The 24,969-nt window shown below is 36.7% G+C and overlaps 2 protein-coding genes across 4 annotated transcripts in view; one reads left to right on the top strand and one right to left on the bottom strand.

Moving 5' to 3' along the window:
- The window catches only part of FANCC (FA complementation group C), a 76,421-nt gene extending 58,499 nt beyond the window's left edge, over positions 1-17,922 (top strand). For both annotated transcript variants that reach the window (XM_053931924.1, XM_053931925.1), the window contains exons 9-15: positions 1,381-1,433; positions 3,795-3,894; positions 8,483-8,558; positions 9,362-9,443; positions 12,801-12,972; positions 15,535-15,723; positions 17,556-17,922. In XM_053931924.1, coding sequence (XP_053787899.1) covers positions 1,381-1,433; positions 3,795-3,894; positions 8,483-8,558; positions 9,362-9,443; positions 12,801-12,972; positions 15,535-15,723; positions 17,556-17,699 — 816 coding nt within the window. In that variant the 3' untranslated portion in view covers positions 17,700-17,922. The remainder of the gene's footprint in view (positions 1-1,380; positions 1,434-3,794; positions 3,895-8,482; positions 8,559-9,361; positions 9,444-12,800; positions 12,973-15,534; positions 15,724-17,555) is intronic.
- Positions 1-24,969, bottom strand: part of AOPEP (aminopeptidase O (putative)) — a 237,673-nt gene that overhangs the window by 10,664 nt on the left and 202,040 nt on the right. The window contains exon 18 of one of the 2 annotated variants that reach the window (XM_053931914.1): positions 11,515-12,221. The exons of the other annotated variant lie outside the window; for it this stretch is intronic. The gene's annotated coding sequence lies outside the window, so the exon portion shown is untranslated. Of the gene's footprint in view, positions 1-11,514; positions 12,222-24,969 lie in introns of those variants that run through there. 2 annotated transcript variants of the gene reach the window in all.

Below are 24,969 nucleotides of genomic sequence, written 5' to 3' on the forward strand. Positions count from 1 at the left end.
CGTGCCTCCTCCCAGTCAGATGCCGGGAGTTCCTTGCCTCCTTGCCGCTCCGGCGGCAGCGGGATTTGGGGCGCTGCTCCGGCTTTGCAGCAGGAGGTGGCGCACGTTCCATAGCTCAGCTGGGCGGCAGCCGCGGCCAGAAACTGGGGCTAAACGGCAGGGTGAGGTGCCGCCTCCTGTTCACAGTATGGCAGCCACGGCTGCGGGACAGGAGGAGCTCTTCTAAACAGCTTTTAGTAAGGGTTGTTTGTTTTCTAATATTATCATGTAGAGATAGTAGTAAGCAAAGTCCTTGTTCTCCCTGTGTGCAATTAAAAATATATTTATTTTAATTGTTATTACTATTGTAATAATAATTATTATAACTTATTCTTATAAACATAATTTATCTATAATATTACAGTATTATATTAATTTTCTACTTCATACTTTTTAGCACAAGTGCATACAAGTTTTTAGTAGTGCATTATGCAGTTTAAGCTCTATTAATAAATGCCATTTTATAATACTGTACTTCCTAAAGTTTATATAATGCATTTTATTAAACATGCTTTACTCTAGGCTGTTCAAGAACTATATTCTTACTAAATCTTCAGGCACTAACATCAGAAACACTGCGTGAGGCTTTGCTTTTCAATTTAGACTTTAACTTAGTACTTTGGGAGATGCGTAAGTGGGGTTTTTTTTAGGTGTTCTATAAACGTCCAAGAATATGGAATTAGAAAGCAGTGTGTTTACTGGTGCAACTAGTTGTTGCAATATAACAACTTTCTCAAAACAGTCCTTTGTGGTAGCATGGTTAAAGGCTTCACTAGTTTAAGAAAAATTTTTGATGCACTGAGGCATTTAGCTTGTACTAGCAACACTGAAGTTCACAAAAGAAGATAATATTGTGAGAAAATGTCTTGAATGAAAATGCATGCAAAACTATTAAAGACAAAGGTGATAAAATCAATTTAATTTGTGGAATTTAATTTTGAAGATGTAGCAAGAGTCTCAAAGCACATCCTGAGAGGATTCTCTGCAGAGAGGAAAGAAAAGCTTTTTGAAAATCTACTCCCTATGTCTAGCCTCTAGCAATTGCATGCAACAACCTGTTCTTTCTGTCTGCCACATTTAGTATTTGTAGTGATTGTTGTCATAAACAGTTTGGGATCCCAGGTGTTTGCATTTATCAGCTGTTGAGCCTGCTTGGTCCGGCTGTGGAGAATCCTAAGAATTCTAATCCTGAGAAAATCTGAGGGTTTAGTGAGAGTTGATCTTAGAGTTTAATAATGGCTGTGTAATAGCATCCATGAGTTAAGCTGTAAATTACGCAATGACAGTTGTGTGAGTTGTTCTTTATTTATTCCTAATTTTCTTTCATTTGATTATCAACAGCCGCAAGCAGCAAGCCATCCTGCTATTTTCAGAATTGTAAATGAAATTTTCAAGTAAGTTTTGAAATTACTGTGGGAGGGGCTTTAAATGACTCATTTAAACATTGAGCTTTTCTTCAATAGCAGAAGCAGTATTATAATCTGCAACATATTATACTTTCAGGATATCTTTTCTTTACCTGTATGCTTTAAAGTTCCTTTCTGTGTAGTACACTGCAAATAATGAAATATGTTAAGAATCTTATGAACTTTAAGTAAAAGTTACATCATAATAATCACTGGTACTGTTGACTACACTGTTGGCTCATGCCAACATGAAGGTAGCATTTAGCAAAAACTTTTGCACTTACCAGTGTGACCTCTTTTACATTTTGTTTATGTTTTTCAAGATTTATGTTATATATGCTCTTAATGGCCTTCAACTCTTGATCCACCTATTAATAGTGAATTTGCTTTTGAATGCATTAAAATTATTTTGAAGCAACCAATATATTGGTTACCATGTAGGGGCTTCAAATCCTTTATACTCAGTTTTCAGTGGCTTTTCTCTTCTTTTCACTTGACTTAATAATTTTAAGTAGATCTACTGCTGGGGTTATCAGTATTAACAATTCCACTACAACAATAATGAATTTAGTGACTGACATCCTTCGCTCATCAAGTGTTTACTTTCTTAGGAAAACAGGGCCCCCACATACATGTGTGTGGGGGCATTTGTGTATCTGTGTGCACATTTAGGTATGTGCAGGCACTAACAGAAGAGGCTTGGCTGTAGAAACTGAGACTACTGTATTGTGAAAGTGGAGCCACTTGGGAGCCACTGCTCTGGCAGACCTTTGTTGCTGTGGTCCCGTGTCTGCACACAGATAGCATTTTCTGAAGAGTTGAGATTAATACCTTTCCCAAAGCAAGATGTGTTTAAAATTTGATGTGACTTCAGCAGATGTGTACTGATGTCTTAGGCTGGATGATGTATATTGTGATGGTACAGGGAGACAAAATTTGTCCAAGCTTTGTGGCTTATTTAAGGTCATGCTATATAGAATTTTTTTTTTTTTAAACACATGACTTTACTACTCTTTTGCATCCTTCCCCTTTGGTAGACAGTGGAAATGGATAAAATTATGTTTCTCAGCTAATGCAGGACTTTGTCCGACACAGTATTTCCTGGTAAAACATTGTACTTCTATTAATGTTTCAAATTGTCTTAAAAAATGGTATTTTCCTGTTTCTAAACCTACATTTCTGCTCCCTTCCTTTACTTTGAATTGTTTCTACTTAGTGTGCTTGTTCCTCTACATTGTTGGTATTAAAATGTTGATGTATTTTAAGAATACTATGTATCACCTATTCCAGTTGTAATCACATGTGAGATTTTAGAGAACTGCTGATAAAGAAAATGTACTTTCTTGCTTGGAAACTGTGTTGGGTTTCTATAGCTGGCACAAAACTTCATTAATATTTGGGGTTCATGTTCTAAGTATGGACCTAAACATTGTGACTCTTTCTGTATTAACTTTTCCTGCTATTTGCTTGCATATTAAGATTAATTGTTCTATATTAAATTTTCACAGTGATATTACTTACTGGTTTTATTTCCCAAAGTTTTCTTACTATTTGTGGCTATACAGAAGTCCATACACCTAGGCTGTCTTGAGTTTCCATGTACTATTTCTTCTTTTTTTCAGTGATTTTATTTGCCTGTAGTTTTGTGACGTTTCTATGTTACAGTAATATGTTAGCTCTTCATATGTTTTAGAAGGAATGAAACAATTCTCTAATACTTGTATCTCACTGGCAACTTACTTTCAACATTTTTTCTCCTTTCTACTATATGTTTTTCAAAAAGATAATGAAAATTGCTGCTATGTGTTTTTCTTCACTTGCTCCATTTGCTCTAGGTTATTTTGCTCTGTGGAAAGCAAGTTGAAGCCTTTGTAAATGTCTAGAGTGGCCTATGGGATGCAGTGCCATAAAACCATATAAAGTATGCTTAATTCAATCATGGGAGTAGTTGCTCTGAACAAAATAAACTGATCAGATGCCAAATTTGGCTAATAAAATTGTGCTAGTCTTTTTAATTGTATACTTGTTTAGGTAGGATAAATTATGTGTCTGCATGTATATTGTATATATTTACTAAGTCTAGTTTATTTGTAAGAGTCGTGTATGAAGTTTGTTTTGGGGTTTTTTTTGGGTGGTTTTTTTTTGTTTGTTTGTTTGTTTGTTTTTTTAATTAAAAATAAAATCTAAAAAGCCTACAAAGTTAGCATTTCTGTTAGCGGTATAATGAGCTCAGACACAGTTTGAATCTACAGCATACAAAGAATATACCTTTTTCTTTCATTCAGTTAACAGTGGTGTGATGGGCAGACTAGTTATCTGATCTGTCATATCTAACCTTTCAATGCATAGGAATGTGCTGATGGAAACTGATGGAACTTCAGAAGTTATGACAGTAATACAGGTGTTTACACAGCTCTTCCTTCAGGCTCATCAGAATGAAAACAAACAGGTTAGTCAAGGTCTCTTTCTTATTGTTTTCTTCCAGTGACAAAATGCAAAATTTCACAGGAAGAAACCCCAGTTCTACTCTTAAGAGAAGTGACTGAATATAATGAGGTAAATAACAGCATCCCTCTGTAGCTGCATAGATTTGGCAAAGTTCAGTTCAAACTTCTTACCTGCGCATAAAATTATAGCATGAAACCAATATGTAAGAGCAATTTACCTAACTTAAACCTCGAGTACATCTGCCTAAATTGCTTTTCCCTGACTCAGTTCCCCTGATGCTGAGGTTTCTGCCTGTAGAATAAACATGAACATTCATCTTTGATAAAAAGGAGGAACAATGCTAGAAGCATTTTTCTTTTGTGGTAGCAGGATCTCTGACAATAAATGAAGCAGAGATAACAACCCCATTCCTAGTCCCCTAAATAATTATAAGTAGGATATTGAATAGTTGTATTTGTCTGTTCAGAAGGTAAAAGACACAGGGTAATACATGCTGGGGCACAGAATACATACTGTTTTCAGTTCCCGATCCTCAACAGTGGTCTCTCTGAAATTTTCCTTGGTCTAAATTTTCAAATTTCACAGCTTAGTCTCTCTTCTTCTGCACAGATTTTTGTACAGGTCTTACTGAACTGAATTAAGTGGAATTAGTTTTGTGCTAATTTAAACAAGAGCAGGATCAGTTTCTTACCTTAAAATTTCAAAATATAGATATGAAAAATCTCATTTTACTTATAGGTTACAAACTTGACTTCAGATACCCAAATCACATGGTCACATCCTGACCATCTTATTTGTTTTTTAAAATCAAATTCATGTGATACAAGTTTGAGAAGACCTTGTCATTTAAAACCTTCCACTTTAAACTTAAGAAAATTTTCAGTACCTTTGATTTTTTGCATCTTTTTGAGGGAGATGGTAATTAAGAGAATGCTGGGATTTCTTGAAACTTGTGGCATACTGGCTTTTAATTGGCAGTGTGATTGAATCTGTCTTCTAGCTTCAGGCAGCTGTCTTGCTTAATACATTAGTGCTGCACATGATAATCTTGTGCCACCCTGACTGCATGGCAACAGCACACTGTGTAGCCCCAGGTGGGGATCAGTGGGTGAGAAGGAAAATAAAGATTCCACACCCATCAGACACCCAAGAGCTAATCCTGCTGTGCAGGTGATATGTTTTCTTCAAGGTGAAAGTCTGGCATATTGCTGGCATTGCAACATGGACTACAGCCCATTTTTCTAAAGTTGTTTTAAATACTGTGTTTCCTTTATTTAACTTGTATACTATCTAAGTTATGGAGTTCTAATTAAGGTGTTACCTTCAATGATAGAATTAAAAGTCCCTTGTTTCAAAGTTTATGAATCAACTGTAATTTTACCTAACAGTTAGCTTGCAAGAAGGTAGGTACAGATTGCTTCCTAAACTTTAAGTCAGTCAGATCCCTCTTTTTTCCTCTGGTCATACCATCATTACTTCATAAGATATCTGTCTTATTGGTATCTGATTGCCCTTGACAGAACATAATGTGCCCCAGTAGCATTTAGTAGAAGAATGGTAAAAATATTAATGACAGAAGACGAAGTTGGTTCTGCCTGGTCACTGAGACCTTCAGAATTTATTGACAGTTAACTGAAAAAAAACTATAGGCAAACATGCATCCATAAAATTTGCAAAACAACTGGCTTGTATCTGGCAGTTCAGAGGTTTGTGTGATAGGAGGAGAGTGATGCTCTGTTGCAGTGTGGCAGCTGTCAGAAATAGCTGTCTTTTATAATAACTTTGTAGACCATTTAGAAAGAGCAAGGTTTGGCAGAAAAAATGCTGAAGAGTGGGAAAAGACAGTGCTGCTGGGTTTAGGATAGGCCTTTTTCTTCCATGTTTTTGGAGACTGAAAACAGTATAAATAGAACATGGGGTTTAAACCTACTTAGGAAAGTGTCCCGTTTCTGTAGTCGTTGAAGAAGAAATTTAAGAATGGGTATACTGAGATAACTGTTGGGATTTGTTTTGTTTTTGCAGATTTTCTTTAAGTTTGCGATGCTAGTGAAAGCTGATCTGAGGATAATTGGGTCGTGTTGCCTGTAAATTTGTGAAGTTAAAGTTCATAATTTTATTTAATGGAAATTATAATTTCCTCATGAATTATTTTCCCTTGATAATTTCAGAATTATAATTGATTTTCATCTGGTAATTTTGTTTTAATTAGCTGGATAAATATTTTAAACCAGTGTTCAGTGTTTATTTCCAGTTTATTTCCATCATGGCAGTTATAATAACCAGCCACATCCAAACTTGTTCTGTCTGATAGTACCTTGTTTTGAATTTTTTGATAGTGTATGTGAGGAAAGAACTGTCTAAAATACAGTTTAAAACACTGTGTGTTTTGTTTATATGACAAATCCTTTTGCCTTTGCCTAGACAGAATACTAAAAATTGTTTTTCACTTACTTCACAATACGGTTTTCATATGTTGTGAAGGCTGTGGGTTGTCTTGGTTACTACTGACTGTATCAAGGGGCTGCTTTTTTGTGGGAATTTTTAGTGCAAGTTAATTGGCTACATGCATACTTTACTATAGGGTTTTTTTTTCTATTTAGCCTAATTCCTCTCAACAAATAGACTTTAGAGTCTTACTACACCAGTGATATATAAACTAAGAAGAGTGATATATTCATGTGCTGTAATTTCACTTAACTGTTGTTGACAGAACAAAAAAAAAGTTGTTTGTTTATAAGATACATGCATATATATGCAATAGAAAATAGTTACTAAATGCAGTCTTCATTGGATTTACAGCTCTATCACATTTTATAGAGTTCATATTCCCAGTCTGTGTTTCAAGAGATGATCTGTTAGCTAAATGCCTTCTTACTCCTAAAAAAGAAGACAGCAGAGTTCTAAGATAAATGGTATGGAGAGTCAAAGATGTAAATGAGAGAATCATAGATTGCTTAAGAATTGGAAGGGACCTCTGGACATCATCTTGTCCAACTTCCCAGCTCCAAATCATAGCTACTTAGAACCAGTTGTCCAGGACTATGTCCAGATGGGACTCTACAATTCTTCTGAGCAAACTGTGGTAGTGCTTGGCCACCTCACAGTAAAAAGAAAGTGAAAAAATAAATTACAGAAGTGGTTTCTGATATACAGACAGAAACCTCCTGTGCTTGAGTTTGTGCCATTACTTCTCATTCTGTCACTGTGCACCACTGCAAAAACCCTAGTTCTGTTGTTTTGCACCCACCTTTGAGGTGTTTATACACATTCATAAGATCCCCCTTGAGCCTTCTCTTCTCCAGGCTTTCTCAGCCTTTCCTCATAGAAGTTCTCTGGTCCTTTAATGATCCTTGTGGCCTTTTATTTAACTGGGCATTAACTGGGCATAGTACTTCAAGTCAGGCTGCTGGAATGGCTGCTTACTGTGCAGGGGAAGGAGCACCTCCCTGGACCTTCTGGCAATCCTTTGCCTAATGCAGCTCAAGATAACACTTGCTGCTCTGTTGCTGGGCACACTGCTGGCTCACACTCACCTTGGTGTCCAGTGGGTTCCCAGGTCCTTCTCTGCAAACTGCTTTCCAGCTGAGTAGCTGCTAGCATGTACCTGGAGATATTCCTGCCCAAGCGCAGGACTTTATACTTTCTCCTTGTTTACATTTATTTGGCTTCTGTCAGCCCATTTCTCCAGCCTGTCAATATCCCTCTGGATGGCAGCACAACCCTTTAATGTATCAGCCACTCCTCCCAGTTTTGTGTCATCACCAAACTTGCCAAGGGAACCCACTGCCCCTTCATCCAGCTCATTAATGAAAATGTAAAATAGGACTGGGCCCAGTGTTGACCCTGCTGTCTCCTGGTAGTTATTGGACTCCCAACTAGATTTTGTGCCAGTGATCACCATGTGGGCCTGGCTGGCTTTCCGTGTGTCTCAAGGGGAGTTGGTGTTGCACTTGCACATACATGCTCCATGTTAGACGTGCCTGTGGTACATGTTTGCAGAACAAACGGATTAAAGGTGTGCTGCTGCTAGTCTCAGTTATACAAGCAGTGTTCACAGTATACAGTCACACATTCTCAGATAAACAGTGCAAGTCTGTTATCTGTGTCTGCCCTACCTGCTGCTGGATCAGGACCTAAGAATTTTATGTTTCCATTTTTGAACAGATGGCAGTAATCTACACAACACCCTCAGATTCTGTAGATTTTATTAGTTCTTAGTTTAATATCATCTGTGAATCTGTTTACACTGGAAAATGAAATTAAACTAGTGTCTCTTCTAAGCTCTGCATATTAAGAGTGGAAACTTATAATTACAGGGAAAAAGACAAAGACTAGTAATGTAATTTTCTTCATGTTCTGAATCTTTTTTGAGGCATATACTTTAACAATCTATAAATAATTGCTTTTTATAAGCAAGCATTTCCTAAACAGCCCCTTTTATAATATAAAATCCTAAAATAAGCTAAAGAGTTAATTTTCTGTTTCCTTGCTTCAGTCTGTATTGTTAATTACTGCCTTAGATGACATTATTCACTGTGTGTTTTGAAAACTGACCAGAAACCTCTTAAAATAATGATTTTGTGTCTTAGCATAAATTTCCACTGAAGGCCTACTTCCCATATCATCACCAGCCTCTTGTTAGAGGTTTAGTCAGACGTCCTTTTGGTAAGTTTTTTCATAAAGTATCTGCAGTGTTATGAATCTGCATGGTCTGTATATGTCTTAAAATAACTTAAAAAGGGATAGAGATAACTGTTTGTCATTTCCTTTATAGGGTGTGTTTCATTTAGCAATTTTAATAATATTCTTTTAATGTATTTTTCTGCAGGAACGTTTGGTTCTTATATAACAATATTACAGATGTAACTTTAAAGAAAACTAAATCAGAAGTGAATAACAAAGAAAGAATGCATAATTATGTAGGAATGAAGCCATGTTACAGAGATTGTAGAAATACTGCAGTCTTCTTGTGTTATAATATCAGTAATTGTCATTATGGAAAAATTCACATGTATTTCACAAGAAACAGACTTTCTGTTCCTCTCTGAGGCTTGAATTCTGATATTTTAGATTTCAAACCCAACTTTTTTTCAGGTTTCCTATTCACACATATCAAGAAACCACTGTTCAATTTGGCATGATATTTTGATGGACAATAATTAAAGCTCAGTACAAGAGCTTCTAAAAATGCTAATGCACTGATTAGATATTAATATTGTGGTAGCAAGGGAACATCAGCCTCATTTCAATATTCCTAGCTGTACTTCCTTCCATGGCTTTATCAATGAATTGTTGTATGAAACACAATAGTTATTGTTTAAAATTGGGAAATTTTAAAATTAAATTTTAAATACTTTGTGATAACTGAATCAATTTGGAGAAATCTTACAGCTACATTAATGCTTCAGTGTAACATTCTAGTGGGGGGCTTTGATTTTAAGTGTTTTGTTTTCATCCTTCATCCTCAGAACTCCCAACTACATATTGGTCTCCACATGTGAAACACATTTCGGATATGCTCAAAGCATTAGTAGAAGATACAAATGCTAGGTAAGCAGTATAAGATCTTCAAACTTTTTGTCCTTTGCATGTTAGTTTGTGAAAGGTCATGCCATTTGAAGTCTTTAGTGGCTGTATTTCATCATTTTCTTATTATTCTCTAAGTTGGGCTTTATTTTTTAGAATAGGACTTGGATTACTTACTGAACCTGAGCTTTATAGCATCTATATAGTTGGCCAATAAGCCTCTGAGGAAACAAAATCTTGTAATTCCTTCCAACAAATGTCTGGCTGCATAATGGAAATGTTTACTTGTCTATTCTCCCATTTCTTCCTCAAAATTTTTAACCCTGTTTTATGAAGGAGCTTGGCTTTCTGCAGGCTTGTACAAATGTCCAAACTGCAAACTTCCTTATTTTCATAAATATGACTGCCAGACTGCAGTATCATTTTTGTTGTGTTAATCTTTGGGCTGTCACTCTAGGTTTCTGACCTGCTGCCTTTGGGGTTTGTTTGTCAAGATGAATTATGCTTTGGTAGAGGATGTTCTGGGACTATATGAAAATAATGAAAAAGCATACATCTCTATCTGCTGGTGCCTTGCAATTCTTTCTTATAAGGGGCGTGATGAGACCTGACTTGTATAGTGCTTGGATACAAATTTTCTTAGGTCTGCTCTGAGAGTTAGCTGTCCAAAGAATGTTGAACAGGTTTTAAATTAAAAAGAAACAAATTAATTTTGATTTTAAACTTGAAATATATCAAAAGAAACATAGAACACCAAGGCCAGCCAGACTTGCAAAACAAGATCATAGAATTGCAGAATCACCTAGGCTGGAAAAAACCTTTGAGATCATCAAGTCCAATCTATGACATAACACCACCTTGTCAACACCAAGTGGCACATCCAGTCTTTAAACATCTCCAGAGACAGTGACTCCACCACCTTCCTAGGCAGCCCATTCCAATGTCTGATTACTCCTTCTGTGAAGAACTTCTTCCTAATGTCCAACATAAAACTCTCTGGTACAGCTTAAGACTGTCATCTTGTCCTGTCACTGGTGCCTGTGAGAAGAGACCGACCCCCACCTGGCTGCACCCTCCTTTCTGGTCATTGTGGAGAGCAATAAGGTCTCCCCTGAGCCTCCTCTATGCTAAACAACCCCAGGTCCCTCAGCTGCTCCTCCTAGGGTTTGTGCTCCAGATGCTTCAGCAGCTTGGTTTCCCTTCTCTGGACTCACTCCAGTATCTCACTATCCTTCCTAAATTGAGGGAAGAACTGTACACAGCACTCAAGGTGCCTCACCAGTGGCCTCACCAGTGCCCAGTACAGGGGGACAGTCACTGCCTTGGTCCTATTGCTGATACAGGCCAGGATGCTGTTGGCCTTCTGGGCCACCTGGGCTCACTGCAGGCTAGTGTTCAGTCTGCCTTTAGTAAGTATCCCCAGGTCCCTTTCTGCCTGGCTGCTGTCCAGCCACTCTGTCCCAGTTTTCCCCTGGGTACTGGAACAAAGACACTTGCAACCATGCTTGGTTTCAGTTAACTCACAGGGGCCTTTTTTTTTTCTGTTGTTGCTGAATGGCAGAAAAAAGCTTTTTGTTGTTCCCTCTGAGGCCAGGCTGTCTGGTGGTAGCTTCTCACTTTCTGCATGAGCTGCAGTTCAGTGCTCGCCTGTTCATCCTTGAAGTGTGTCAAGCCTTTCTGTCCTTGGAGTGTGACCCATAGCTGACCCTGGTTTCTTAAAGAAACACATAACTTGAGCTTAGAACAAGTAAATAAAACAAATATCATCCATCATAATGCATTACAGCAGTATAACCATGTCTGTTCTCCTTTTGTTGCCCAGCCCTTTCTTGGTTTATATATAGTCTTTTCCTGCCTTTATTTTGAACAGTATGCTAGCTTGAACAGTATTGTACTTGCCAGAATACACTCCTACTTCCTTTAGAACTCCTACAACAATTATGTTTTCTACCAAACTCCTCCCAATTAGAAAGAAAATGGATTTAACATGTTATAAATACTAATATCCATGAAGAAATTGTATTCAGTTTTCTTTTATTGCTTTATTCCTGATTCTGTATTCTTTCAACTTAATAAGATTTACAGAGGAGAAAAAAATACTGTTACGCAGCATATCCTGTTTGTTCTCAGTGCTCTCTTTTTATATAGGTTGGTTTTCAGGGTTTTTTTTTATACCAACTATGAATCTTATAGCAAAGTGCTTTATGTGTCCTTCTAATCAACAGATTGCTTCTGTGCTAATGTTTATTATTATATGTAGTACACTTACATGACATTTTAAACTAGAAATCAGTTGATGAACTTATGGACATTCTGTGGGGGAAGTCCCAAAAATAGTGAAGAGCCACTTTTGGCAATGACAGTGGAGCATAGGTGCCGCTACAGAGTGGGCAGAAACAGCAGTGGGGATGGAAGTGGCGGGTACATGGCTTGAAAACAGGCTCTGTAATGGTAGAAAGTCTTCAAGATAATGGTGACGTCAACTCCTGGAATTTCCAAGATCTTCTAGTTTCCTCGCAAAGATGCCACAGCAGCTTTTGGAGTCCCCAGGAATAAAACATAAGAAAACCATCTAATTCTTTCACGTTTTGCCCAATTTATTAGAAATAATTGTTCCTAGTTCTTAATCTAGCTGTCCTTATGTTTGTCCTTCCATTCTTAGTTTAACTTTTTGCTTCTGAGACACCTACCATTAGTTGCATCTCTTTTCTTTAGTTTTCTCTGACTTTAGAGGAATGCACATGAGAAAGTGTGGAGATGAATGGTGGTCCTTTCTTGCAGCAATGATCCTTTTGTAAACACCTTAAAAATTTTCATTTAAGAAAACATGAATTTTAACAGTCAGGAGATATACTTTAAAATATACTTCAAAACTTTATATTTAGCCCATTTAAATGTAATTCCTCATTAATTACAAAAAAAGGATGCACTTCATGAATTACCAAAAAGCAGAAAATAACCCTGGAAAACAACAGAGAGAAAGTGAAAGGCAACAGTATTTTAAAGTGTAATATTTGAGATATGATTTTAAAGTTTTGGAAATCCTGCAGCTGAAGCATATAAAGAGTATGGATGAATTTTATTATGTATCTTTTAATACATAGTATTTTGTCACAGTTTATTAGAAGCTGCTGTTAAGGATAGTCTGTTGTACTATCAAAGTTAATCTGTAGTAACACTGGGTGTGTCTCATTTGATTGTTATTTCAGGTAATAGACTAAGTAGTACATGGCTGTATGATTAGCAGGTAAGGTATTCCCTGTTAAAGAGTAGTTTAAATATTTTTTTAAGTTAAGAGTCAGCATCCTTTCTAGTTAATTTAAGGCAATTAAAAATGTTAAGTAATGAGAAATACATAATTTTATCTGTGTTGTTTTCCAGTTCCCTCACTGACCTCTTTGAAATCTGGTTTTTGGTTGCTTGTTTTGGAGAATGGCTGGATATTGCAGCAGAACAATTACTGAAGGCTGCTGTAGAACCAGATCCTGTGCTGTGGCTGCTGGCATTTTACTACTGTCCTAAAAATGAAAATCAACAAAGGACTCAAACAGTGGTGGGTAATGTAGTGATAGTAAGTGGCAATAAGCAACCAGTAGTCTGATTATATCTTATTGCTGTAAAACAAATAGTGCACATCAAAAAAATGGAAGGGATTGATTTTACAAAGTCTTTGGGAATTGTGTCACAGTGGAGAACTTGAAAGTTGGTTTTTTAACGATTTTTTCTGATTTTCTGATTTTGACATTTAGAAAAGATTTTTCCTTCTTTTTAAGTATGTGATATGGATTAGCACGCTCTTGGCTTTCTTTTGGATAACCAGGGTGTTTTTAATCCTAAATAAAAATACGCTAGTGATGGTATTTTTAAAATCAGTGTGGCAGAATTCAGCATGCCTGTGTAATGGCATCTTCTGAGAAGGAAACAAGAGAAATCACAGCAGTTGAAACTGTGAAGGTATTTAATCAAACACAGTCTTGAATCCTAACCTTTCCAAGCTACTCTGATTTCTCTCCAGTTTTTGGCATGTGATACAGTAACAAATACATGATAATACCATATGCTGGGCTGGTAACAGAAGGAGCAGTGCTCTAACCCTACACACTGTATTGCATGAAGAGTGCTGTGTGTGATGCTGTGTATCAGATGGCACTGCAAATGCAAGATCGCAAGATCCCAGTCACCTACAATTTTTTTTTTTCTCTTAAATTTCTCATAGTCTAGAAGCAAGGGATGGGATGCGTTGGCTGGGAAGGCAAGGGAAGGGTTGGCTGAGCAAAGTTAGGTTAGAGCTAGGGTGAAGTAAAGAAATTAGGGTTGTTTTTAGAACGTAGTTTTTGGAAAGTAGGGAATATATGAGCAATAAACAAGACTGATTGAAACTATTGCACTATAGCTGCAGATCAATGTATTGTTCAAACTCCACAGAGTGAAATGTCTTTGTCCCATATATGAAATCTCCCTGTGTCTCCCCTATTCTATTTTGTTATTCAGTCATAACATAAGACGAACTTCAGAAACAAAAAACCTTTTCTGCTGACAACCCATGCAGTGACTCATTTTTTCTCAGAGGTCTGATAGTTCCATTCATTATCAATTTTTCTTAGGTATTTGAACTCAGACTTTTCTATTTTTTTTTTTTCCCACAGGTCAGGCTATTTCAGAAGGATTCACACACTTCATGCAAAGCTTCTGCCTTTAGTTAGGTGTTTGGAGTTTTTTTTTAATTTGTCCTTTGGCAGATTAGCTCTCTTTAACCAAATGAAGTGGTTTCCACTTCAAACCCAGCACCTTTCACTACTTATGGATTAACATGCTGTGGGAACTTCTGGCAGATGTCAATCTGGTGTACTTTTCATTCAATATTATTTTTGTGTGGAAAGGTTTGCACTTAGGATTTTGTCTTCCTGCTCTGTACTTTAGGTAACACCTTTATATTAGCCAGAGTATAATACAAAGTGTTTAAATTATTTAAAGAAGAAAAAGGCTATTTTTGCTGTTCACTAGAGTTCACTCATACGGACAGGACTAAAAATTCTGCTCCACAATATTTATTCCTTTGTTGCACTCCTTCATACCTTTAGGGTCTGAAACATTGAAGGAGCAAAACTTGGAGTTTGGCCCTAAGAATGAGATTTCTAGGGTACATGAGCTCTTGGAGCAGGACTAGCTACTCTCCATCTGCAGTCTCTGACTCATATGATGCACAGAGGAATAAAGAATTGTGAGGAATTCCAGTTACCTTTCTATAGATCCTGGTATCAGTTATGTCTCACATGTAGTTGTGGACTTAATGCACGAATAGCAGCTTTTTCAGACTATATTATGTGAAATTGTTGAAAAGGTAGGTCAATGTCAGACAAATGTCTGAAAAAAATTGTCCCAATGAATATCCTTGAGAAACAGGTGTTCTTTTCCTTTAGGTCTGCAGTGGTGTATTTTTCTATTGTTCCAGCTGATACTCATTTGCATTCCATCTACAATTTTTTTTCAGTTAATTTTTAATACAGCAAACAGAATTATTGTTTAGGATTTTTTTGCCATAGTTGCTCATAGTTCTTTTTCTAGAGGTGCCAAAATTTTTCCTACCCCCAGTAAAAGTTAGGTTTAGTTGTCTAGCTTACAACATAAAAACATAAGTTGTGAACTACGCAGGAAGAAGTTAAATCGCACATTCTTACCAGAACATTTTATCAGCTGAGGTCAGACTGCATGGGGATTCAATTGATTTACAGCAGCTATACTGAAATGAGCCCTTGAGGAGCCTTTGTTCTTTTTCCCACAATGTAAAAATGAGACTATGTTCTTCTAAGGGACTTTCTCCATTTCCTTATATTATTTAAAAAGGCTAAATCCTGGCTTGATGCCCTGTCTGCTTCATTTGTAAGACCAAAGAAAAGAAAAGTCCATTTTGTCCACCTTTGTGTGTGCGTAAAAGAAATGTGTTACAGCCCTTCCTTTCCTGGTTTTCCTGCTCTCTAAACTCAAACTTTTTTCATGTTTGAGTTGTTTCTCTGAGGATTCAGGTTTCTTTTAGTGAATAAACCCAAAGTAAAATACCATAGATTTGACCTTTACTCTTCTCTGATCCTGCACCCTTTGAAATTATTTCCTACAGGTAGAAGCTCAAGCAGTCTACAATCATCTAATGATGCTGTTCAACTGTGCAGACCTTTCTCTGAAAGACCTGGAGGCTGCTGTACACAGGGTAACAGGCATAGAGCAGCGATTCACAACACATCTTCTGACCAACTTCTTGCTCTTTTCAGCTGGTGGACATAAGATTGCCCAGGAATGTATTTACCATGTAAGTGTTTCTTCCCTTTTTTTTCAGGTTAACTTAAATACATACTTATTTTACTATTTTTGATTTAAGTTTCTATCTCTTAATGAAGAAAACACATAACAGAGAATTAAAGGAGACTGTGACTACAACAGCCATATCTAACCTGCTACCATACCTGTTTCAGCTACAGTTAAAATATTTTCTGTTCCCTTCTTGAACTCACTGTCAGGGTTACTGTTGTGACTTTACAGATGCAGAAACAGCTGAAGTAATAGCTTGCAGCTAAGGGATACCTACAGTTCGTTTACAATGGTATAGATAACATGTGCTAACATTTTGATTTTCCAAAAAAATCCACTCCCTAAATTATCCAGCTACTGCAGACATGATGGAACTCTCTTCTTGCTGTTTTCTATTGGGTGGAACAGCTGGTTACTAGGTCTTAGCACTGATGTGGCAGAAGCTCGGTTGGCAAAACCAGTGAAGAAAACGGTGTGGTAATTGAGAGAGAAGGAGAAAGTGAAAAGCTAAGACAGCTTCTCTTAAGGTGTAAAAAAAGATGAGGAGTAAAAGGCTGGAAGCTTGCCACAGTATCTTCCTGTAGGTAATGACAGCCAATGTACCTTCAAGTATATGGTGCAAACTATAAAATGTGTTTGTGTTACTTAAGATAAACAGTGCTATCAGTGTAGGATTAGAAATCCAGTATCAAACCATATTCTAATAAGAAGTGCATGCCCCCTGTGCAAGCAGGTCTAGGGCCAGTGTGTAGTTTTACTACTTCCAAAAGTTTTTCCATTCAGCAGTAGTGTGGTCTTATGTATGGACCTGTACAGGGCATATGGCATGTGTAAGGCATCTGATTTTCTGACACAGCTGCCTGACTAAAAAGACGTAACATTTTTCTCTTTAAGGTGAGAAGGTATTTCTCACATCCTAGGGTGCAAGTTCACAAATGATCAATTTTCTTCTCAGCATAAGAATGTAATGATAAAATTTGGGGGGTTATATATATTTTTACAGACTGCTATTTCTAATTTCTCTTCATGAAGACAGTGCAGATGTTGAGCTATGATGCTGTAATGTACTAGCCTGCTACTTTAAATCCCTCCAGGAGGACCAAAGGCAATCTGCTTTTTTATAGATAGCAATATAACTAACTTCCAAAACTCTAAATACTTCCCAGTGCAGAGTGGTCATGAACTGTTGTAGACCAGTTTGTTTGTTTGTCAGTCTGATTAATTTTGACTGTATCTGTATAATCACTAATGAGTAGCTAGGCTCTTCATGTGATTTGAAAGGGACTAAAGATATATAAATATATGAAAGGCAGAATGGTGTGGAACTGATTTGGGATGCGTGGTTGTAGTTCTTTTTAGTACAGTAAACTTCAGGTTTAATACAGATAATGAGGAATCAAGTCCCTCCTGATCTGCAAAAATTGCAACTTAGGGTCTTTTCCTGTTTTTTGTCTTCTTTTGAGGGAGGTATTTATTTTCACTTTTGAAAGCTTTACAGAACTGAATTGTCTCCCCAGATACACACAGAACCTTCATGTACTTTTAGTTCTTTTCTGTGGCAATGACTTACAAATGGTTATCCTGTCTTATACATTTGTGTTTCCTTTAAAATCTTTTTGGCCTCTTGATTTGTTTCATTTAAATTTGAAACTACAACAGAAATCTCAAAGTTGCTTGGCTTCACTGGGATGTGTGAAAAGAGATACCTTGGGCAGAAGCCTTGGGTTCTCACATATTCAGTGATGAGGGAAAAATCTGTTTTTCTTGCAAGTATTTTGAAGAATTCTTAATATTTAGCAACATAATTGCCAAATTTAACTTTTTGTTTTTCAGATTACTGAGATAACTGATACAAGCAAAGAAGTTTATAACCTTCTTATCCGTACTGCATACAGATTTAACCATAGTGGAGAAGAAAACCAAAGGACTGTGAAGCTGCTGAATGAACTTCTACAAAAACTTACATTGAAAATTTAGAATTTTAATGTGATCTATTTATCAAACCAGCAAATTAGGTCTTTACCCAGGTGTCAGACTTCCATTAGCATCTGGCACTGCAGGTTACCAATGGCAGAAAGACACCTATATAAGCTATATCTGCTTATTTATATTCCCTCATCTATACTGAAAAATAATCTGTTGTTTGGAATTGTTAATCTTTTGAAACATAGTTGTAAATATTAAAGATGCTTGAAAATTTTGTTCTGAGTACTGTCTGTAACAAGAGACCTACATCATCATCATCACTCATCTCCTTGTTTTTTATCTGGCTGATGATCAGTTTTTCTTCCAAATTACTCATGTAGGGTGTTTTAAGCAAGTAATATCCAATTGCTGGATTGGTAAGTTGTTACTAAAATGTTTTCTTCTGTGCTTCTGCTTTTATGAAACTAACGATGATCTCAAGTGATTCACAGTGTTCTCAGGAAATCAATGAGTGATATTTCCTGAACTCTTTCCTTCTTCTCAAAAATATTTCCAAAATGAAACTTTTCCCAGATTTGCTAAATGTGGGGGTTTTTCAATACTGCAGCTTTCACAGGACAGTATTCTCCTCTAAGTATTAGACCAATAGCTGGTTTTGTCAACAGATACTGCAGGCATAAAATTGCTTGCAGTACAGCCCACTTAAAAGTGTGCTGTGACTGATGCTATTATTTATTTAAGAAATATGGGGCCTTTATTCAGACAAAAGAGGGCAAGCAAAACAGAGACATAAGGACATTTTCCAGTTTGAAGGGACAGATTTCCTATAAAGGTTGCAACTCGTTGCCTTCATTTTTGTGTCCAGCAGTTATTTGCTTACTTCTTTGTTTAGGTTTTTTGTCCCCTGCAAGGAGCATAAGCAGGTAGCAATGGCTTATGTTTTTAATCCTTAGGAAAGTATTTTTCTCTAGAAGTTTTGTGAAACTGTCTCTAGCTTAACTAGAAAATAAGTATGGAGAATAGTAGTGACAGAGCATCCTAACTTTCCCCAGTAATTTGTTCTCCTGGATTACTCATGTGTAATGCCAACGCCTGTGCTATGCTACTTAAAGACGCTACCTGAAATTCTATTCTTGCATATAAAATCCAAGATACGTATCTTGAATTAAGAAAGCTTTTTGAATGTAGCTTTTGTTTTTTAGCAAGGAGAAAGAAAAACAGTGTACTTGGTGTCCTTTGGCTGTAAGAAGTGGAAAGATATTTTCTGTTATGCTGTTAACTGATTTCTTACAATTTTGTTCCCAGTGACTCATATTACGGAAGTTACATACCCTCTCAGTCAGTTTGCTGGTGAAAAAATAGCAAGCACGTAATGTATGTCTGCAAAGAAAATGTTGTTTTTCTCTTTATTGATTAAAAAATATTTTTAAATGAAAATTCAGAAATAAGTAAGTAGCAATTTTTCTGTTGATAAATAGACATATCTAAAATCTTAAAATCAAGCAACCCATTTTTCTGTTCCCTGAATACCATAACTGAAAAGCATGAGATTAAAATAAATTATTTTTTGGTTACAAACTCAGTGGTATTTGTCTAGTGGAAACAGATGTGGAGTGCTCTGTTTAGAATGATAAATAATCTAAAATTTTAACCCAAAGTAAGAATGATTTTTTTTGTTTTGTTTTTCTTTCTGTTTGTTTTTGGTTTTTTGGGTTGTTGTTTTTTTTTGGGGGGTTTTTTTTTGGGTTTTTTTTTTTTGGTGGGTGTTTTGTTTGTTTGGGTTTGTTTTGGTTTGTTTGTTTTTTTTGTTTGGTTTTTTTGGTGGTTTTTTTTGTTTGGTTTTTTTGGTTTTTTTTTTTTTAATTTTTTTTTTTTTTTTTGTTTAATGTCTAATCTGATTGTTGGATGTGAGGCTCTTTGGTTGTGTTTTCTCCATATTGTGCCTATATGAAATTTTAACTACATAGAAGAAAGATTAGCAACAAATTGCAGTATCTAATTCTTGCAGATTAATTAGGTGAATGATAATGGTATTATATTCAGATGTGTATAGCAGTTTTTGGACAGGTATTTTTAAGTATCTTTTCTTTATCAGTGTTTTTATTTTTCCATTAACAAAATGCATGAAAATTCATTTAACAAAATCAATATGCTGATAAACAAGGATAAATCAATTCAAGCAGGAAGGAAATGTGCAATGAAGGCAGTAAAAACCCAAAATTAGTAGTGAATTGATATATCCTTGTTTTCTTGTATTTGGCTTTGTAAGAAAAACTGAATTATTTAAATACTAACGAGGATTTGCTAGTTTCAGGAGGCTCTACGGAAGAAAGTTAAAGAAAGCTACATCTGTACTGGCATTCTTTTTGCTCTTTTTAGCACAGTGGTTATAAATAATTGGTATTTATTTTTCCTTACACTTTCACTATGCTTGAATTATGATCTAACTTTGATATAAGCTGTGATTTTGTGGGATGTTGAAGCTACTTCTGTTAGTTTGCCAGTGGAAGGCTACAGAGCAATTTTGTAGATCTGGGTAATGGAAGATTCCTCATACGGTGGCTTCTGCATTATCCATCCAATGTGCATCTTTTCCTCTGTAATTGCTGCTTTCTGGAAGTGTTCTTTGGGGCCTTCAAGGCTGTACTTCTTTGCTGAACCAGCCAAGAAGTAGGTTGTTCCCTTGTGTTCTGTGTTCAGCACACACCCTGGTTCTGGACAGTACGTAGAGAACTTTTCAAAACTGTTCTGCTTCAAGGCATTTTTTGAAAAAGAATACAGACAGTAGATTTTACTTCTTTGTTGATTATGCTTCTTTGCAGTCTAAGACTGTGAAGTTGGAGGTTTTTGAATTCTGCAAGCTTTGCAGCATGGTGCTGGGTGGTTTCTGTGCATTTTCTTCATGCAGGAAAAAAGGTCATTTCTATGGCTTTTATTTAATCAACATCTCAGTACAGTGCCTACAAAGCAGAATGCATTTTATTTTGTCATGTGTTGTCAGATACTGCAATTTAGCTGACCAACAGTAACATTTATTGTGTTACTTCTAGCATTTGTGCTTAAGTTTCTGTATTGCATTCAGCATTGTAAGTGTCAAGAGGTGTTAATAGACACAGTGAGTTAATATTTGTTTTAGTAAGCTGAAAACTGTGATATATGTTTGACTTGGCAGGGATACAATTCAAAAAATCCTGAAGCGTTAGCATTATAGAAGTATAGGATAAAACATCTAGCACAAATTACTTGCAGTTACTAAACAAAATGCAGATTTACACCGTTTCATTGCTGTGTTATCTAATGTCAGAATAAAGTACCTAATATTCTGTGTGAGTGAGTTATGTCATACTCCATTAAAACACAGTTTTCTACTAGACCCCGATTTGAAAAGTCAAAACCTGAATGTTCCAGGATGAGTCCTCCACAAGCACAGAGAGCATGTGTTTGAATTTTTTATGCTTTCCTGATAGTCTGCAATGGCTTTCTTAAGCAACCAGCATGTTTTGTTGGGCAACACCAGTAGTTAACCACTATAGCTGAATGCTCTGGTGCTAGAGGCATCCCACTAGCACTTCATTCATTGCAGTGTTCAGATGTGTGCTGCTTGAATCCATTTCTCTGGCAAGTTTTCCTTACTTGTGATACAAGTTTTCCTAAAGTGCTTGCCTGGATTTAAAAGATGTGCTCATGGTAGACATTCCATTTGCTACCCTAGTAGAGAGAAGCTTATTCCGGGAATTTGCTGTTAGGTGGTCTGTTCACTAGTGAACGCCACAGAGGCGTTTCCCTTGCTTGTACTGGCACTTCCTTTAACCAGCTGTCTGGCTGCTGGGAAGGAATAAACCTCACGAGATCCTTCTGATGGCTTAAGTGTGCTCACTGTTGTCTGAGCTGCCAGGAGCCAGCTAGGGATAAGCATTGGACTGCTGTCAGCCACTGAAACAAAAATTTGAAATGTCAGCTGGCTCTAGCTGACTTGTAGTGATGTAGTTCATAGGCAATGGTGGTGCTTTAGTTTGCGTTCTATATTCTTCCATGTGTGTGAAGGGAGGGAGTGACAAAAAAGATAAAACCCAACGTGTTTGAAACTCAGCTGTAGGAACTTAGCTGTGATTTTTATATTGAATACTGATAGAATTAGGAAGCAACAATTCCATACATTACATTACATTAACCTGCATATCAACAAGTAGCAGAAAAAAATCCAACAGTAGCGTCTTTAATAGGTCTGTATATTTAACTAACTTCACATATCTTACTGCTTTAAAAGCCTCTTTCATAACTCTTCTGTACTATGTCAGATGATGGACTGATTCAATAAAAAAGTAGACCCTCAGAAACAATGACTCTCTTTTCTGTCCTTTTCAATAAAAATATTTGTTAGGCCCATGAACTTCTGCAGATGCATAAATGCCATCTTGAAGAGATTGCGTTTTTACATATTCTTCATTAACATTGTGAATTTCACTGTTTAGATGTCTCCTGTGTATGTGCCAGTTAGCCTGGATGTACAGTTCACTCCTTAACATTTTTTTCTTAGCTTGTGAGTATATTTAAAGGCTTCCAAAATAGGTGCATGAAATATGTCATTTGCCTGCTACTGTTAAAAGTTTCCTTAATACTTCACATATGAGAAAGCAGCTTCTGTTTGTTTTGACTAATGATGCCATTACTTCTGAATGATGCCATTATTTTCTGAAAATAGGACTTCAGCTTTTTATTTCCAACTAACTTGTAATGGTAGCTGGCGATACAAATTCCTATCTGTACCATTGTTCCCTGTAGTAACTGTTTAAGTGCTTTTAATCTTATGACTGTGCTACATTTCCATATCAGCTTCAGATGTCTGCAAATAGAGAGGGAAAAGCCAGTATCAGATTCCATGGAAAAGGAGAGAAGCCTGGAAATATGACACAGGATTAATTTATAAGATGGAAATCGGTGATACGTGTCTGTGAACTCAGGCGCTTTGTGAGTTTCTAGTAGGGAGGACCAATAGCAGCATCTTTTCTGGAAATATAAGAGAAGTTGCCAGTGTTTTTTCCATGGATTAGTAAATTTCTCCAAGTTCATTGCAAACCCCACTACTACGTTTCAGCTTTCTTTTCTTGTGTGTTTGCTGCTTTACTGAAGTACAAATGGCCAGTGCTGAGCAATTTGCTGTACAGGCACACCTTTCAGGCCAGACTGAATTGTTGTAGCTGCTTTCTCTGACTGGCTTGTCGTAGGCCAGTGGATACTGAGCAAATGTCAAGCCCAAACCTTGCAATTAAGCAATAACATCTGTTTAGGAAAGATAATTTCAGTGGGATTTAAAGTCTTCAGATGACAGCTGTTGACTATTTTTCATCATGGCTCTTCTGATCTTGATTTCACAAGTTTTCCTTCTGCTTGCTGTATTGGTAGAGCAAGCTCCCACATGCGCCTACTCTTTAGGCAGAAGTATTGCCTTTCTTTCTGGCCAGGATCCAAGATGAATCTACAAATGGTAGATCCAGTCTCTTTATTTTTCTTTTGTTGTTTTTATTCTTAAAATAATACCCTTAAAGTAATACCCTAAACCTAAGTAAACATCAACAGGATCCAAGATGAATCTACAAATGGTAGATCCAGTCTCTTTATTTTTGTTGTTTTTATTCTTAAAATAATACCCTTAAAGTAATACCCTAAACCTAAGTAAACATCATAGAAGGAAGTTTAAGAACTTGCATATAAGATCAAGTATGGGCTGAATATCTGTTTTTCTGCTGAGATCCTTCACTCACAGACTTGTGTCTAACCACCAGCATTCTGTAGGTCAGTTGTTCCCTGCCCTGATTTCTTCAGATTTGCCAAACTTGTAGAAGAATGAAAGAACAGAATTTGGTATCCATGCTGTCCCCCCTCTGCTTCAAAAATCATGCATTTGAACAGCCCAATTGGTGCACCACTTAAATGCTTAACACAGATTTTGGACAGTTCCTCAAAATGCATTGTAGAGTCTGGCAATCCACATGCATTTCAAGAAAGTAGAAGAAGAACTGCCGTGTGACATCCTGCTGTGGTGCCATTTTCATAATTTTCCTAACAATTTAGTTCTTGTTTGTGAATCTGAAAGACAGCTTAGCTCATGATTTTTCAGACATTCAGGGAGTAAGCAGGAGGAAGAACCATTCAGAAGGTTCTTCCTGACCACATTGGGTCCTCACCACCTCTAAAGCATAACTAAGAAGCACAGTCTTTAATAGCTGTATTTCAAGACAAAGGGGGGAATCATTTTTGGTTTTTGCATGTTATAAACCTGTGGTTTTGATGCTGAATGCCCTTGATGCAAAAATACAGTGCTACACCAGCTTTTAGCATTGACCTTCGTTCTGTGATGTAGAACTTCCCTCAGCATCACATCTACCCTTCTGTTGATGCTGGCATTACTTCATACTGGTAACAGTGAATCAACTAGCTTAAGAAATAAATAAGACTGGTCTTTCTATTTACTTAGTCTGGATGCTTTCTAGTTTCCATTCCTTCCTTCCAACTATCAAGTAAAAACTTTACATTCATGTGATTTGGTTGAAGAAAGGAGAAGCAAGTGCTGGGGAGAAGGTGTGTACAGAAATTGTAAAATGTCAGAAGGTGGGCTTTCCTGTTCTTGTATAAAACTGACAGTCTTGTGATTATTTATCTGACTCTTCATCTGTGTAAAGAAGTGTGCTGGTTTAGGCTTAGGTAGAGTTAATTTCTTTCTCAGAGGCTGATGTGGGGCTGAGTTTTGGATTTGTGTCAAACACAGGGTTGATAATAAAAGAGCTGGTTTTGCTATTGCTGATCAGGACTTCACAGAACCAAGGCCTTTTCTGCTTTTCACAGAGTCATGCTCAGGAGGAAGTTGGGGGTGCATGGGAGTTAAGACAGAACACAGCCAGGACAAGTGACCCAAACTTACCAAAGGGATATTCCAGACCATATGACATCATGCTCAGGATATAAAGTGGGGAAAGATGGAGGAATGTCTCAGTATACTTATGAAATTCTAGATGAGTCAGCTCCTCTGTTTGGTTGCTTCATTGTCCTTTCTTGCATTTATTTTTTTTTCTGCTGACTAGTCTGGGCATCAGTGATTGAGGCCAGGAAGAGAAATGCATTTAGGTGTCTGGTGAAATCTTTGACTGTTATAGGTGACATCAGACATGACTCATGAGTACTGGGAACTGTAGCACAAAGGTAGATATTTTATAGCTTTAAAACTACAAGATACGTTATTAAAATGACCACAAGATGTATTAATTTTTTTTTTTTTTTTTTTTTAGATATTAAGAATTAGTGTTGTGGAATACGGTTTTCAGTG

The sequence above is a fragment of the Vidua chalybeata genome, chromosome Z (genome assembly GCF_026979565.1).
Source record: "Vidua chalybeata isolate OUT-0048 chromosome Z, bVidCha1 merged haplotype, whole genome shotgun sequence".
NCBI classification, from domain to species: domain Eukaryota; kingdom Metazoa; phylum Chordata; class Aves; order Passeriformes; family Viduidae; genus Vidua; species Vidua chalybeata.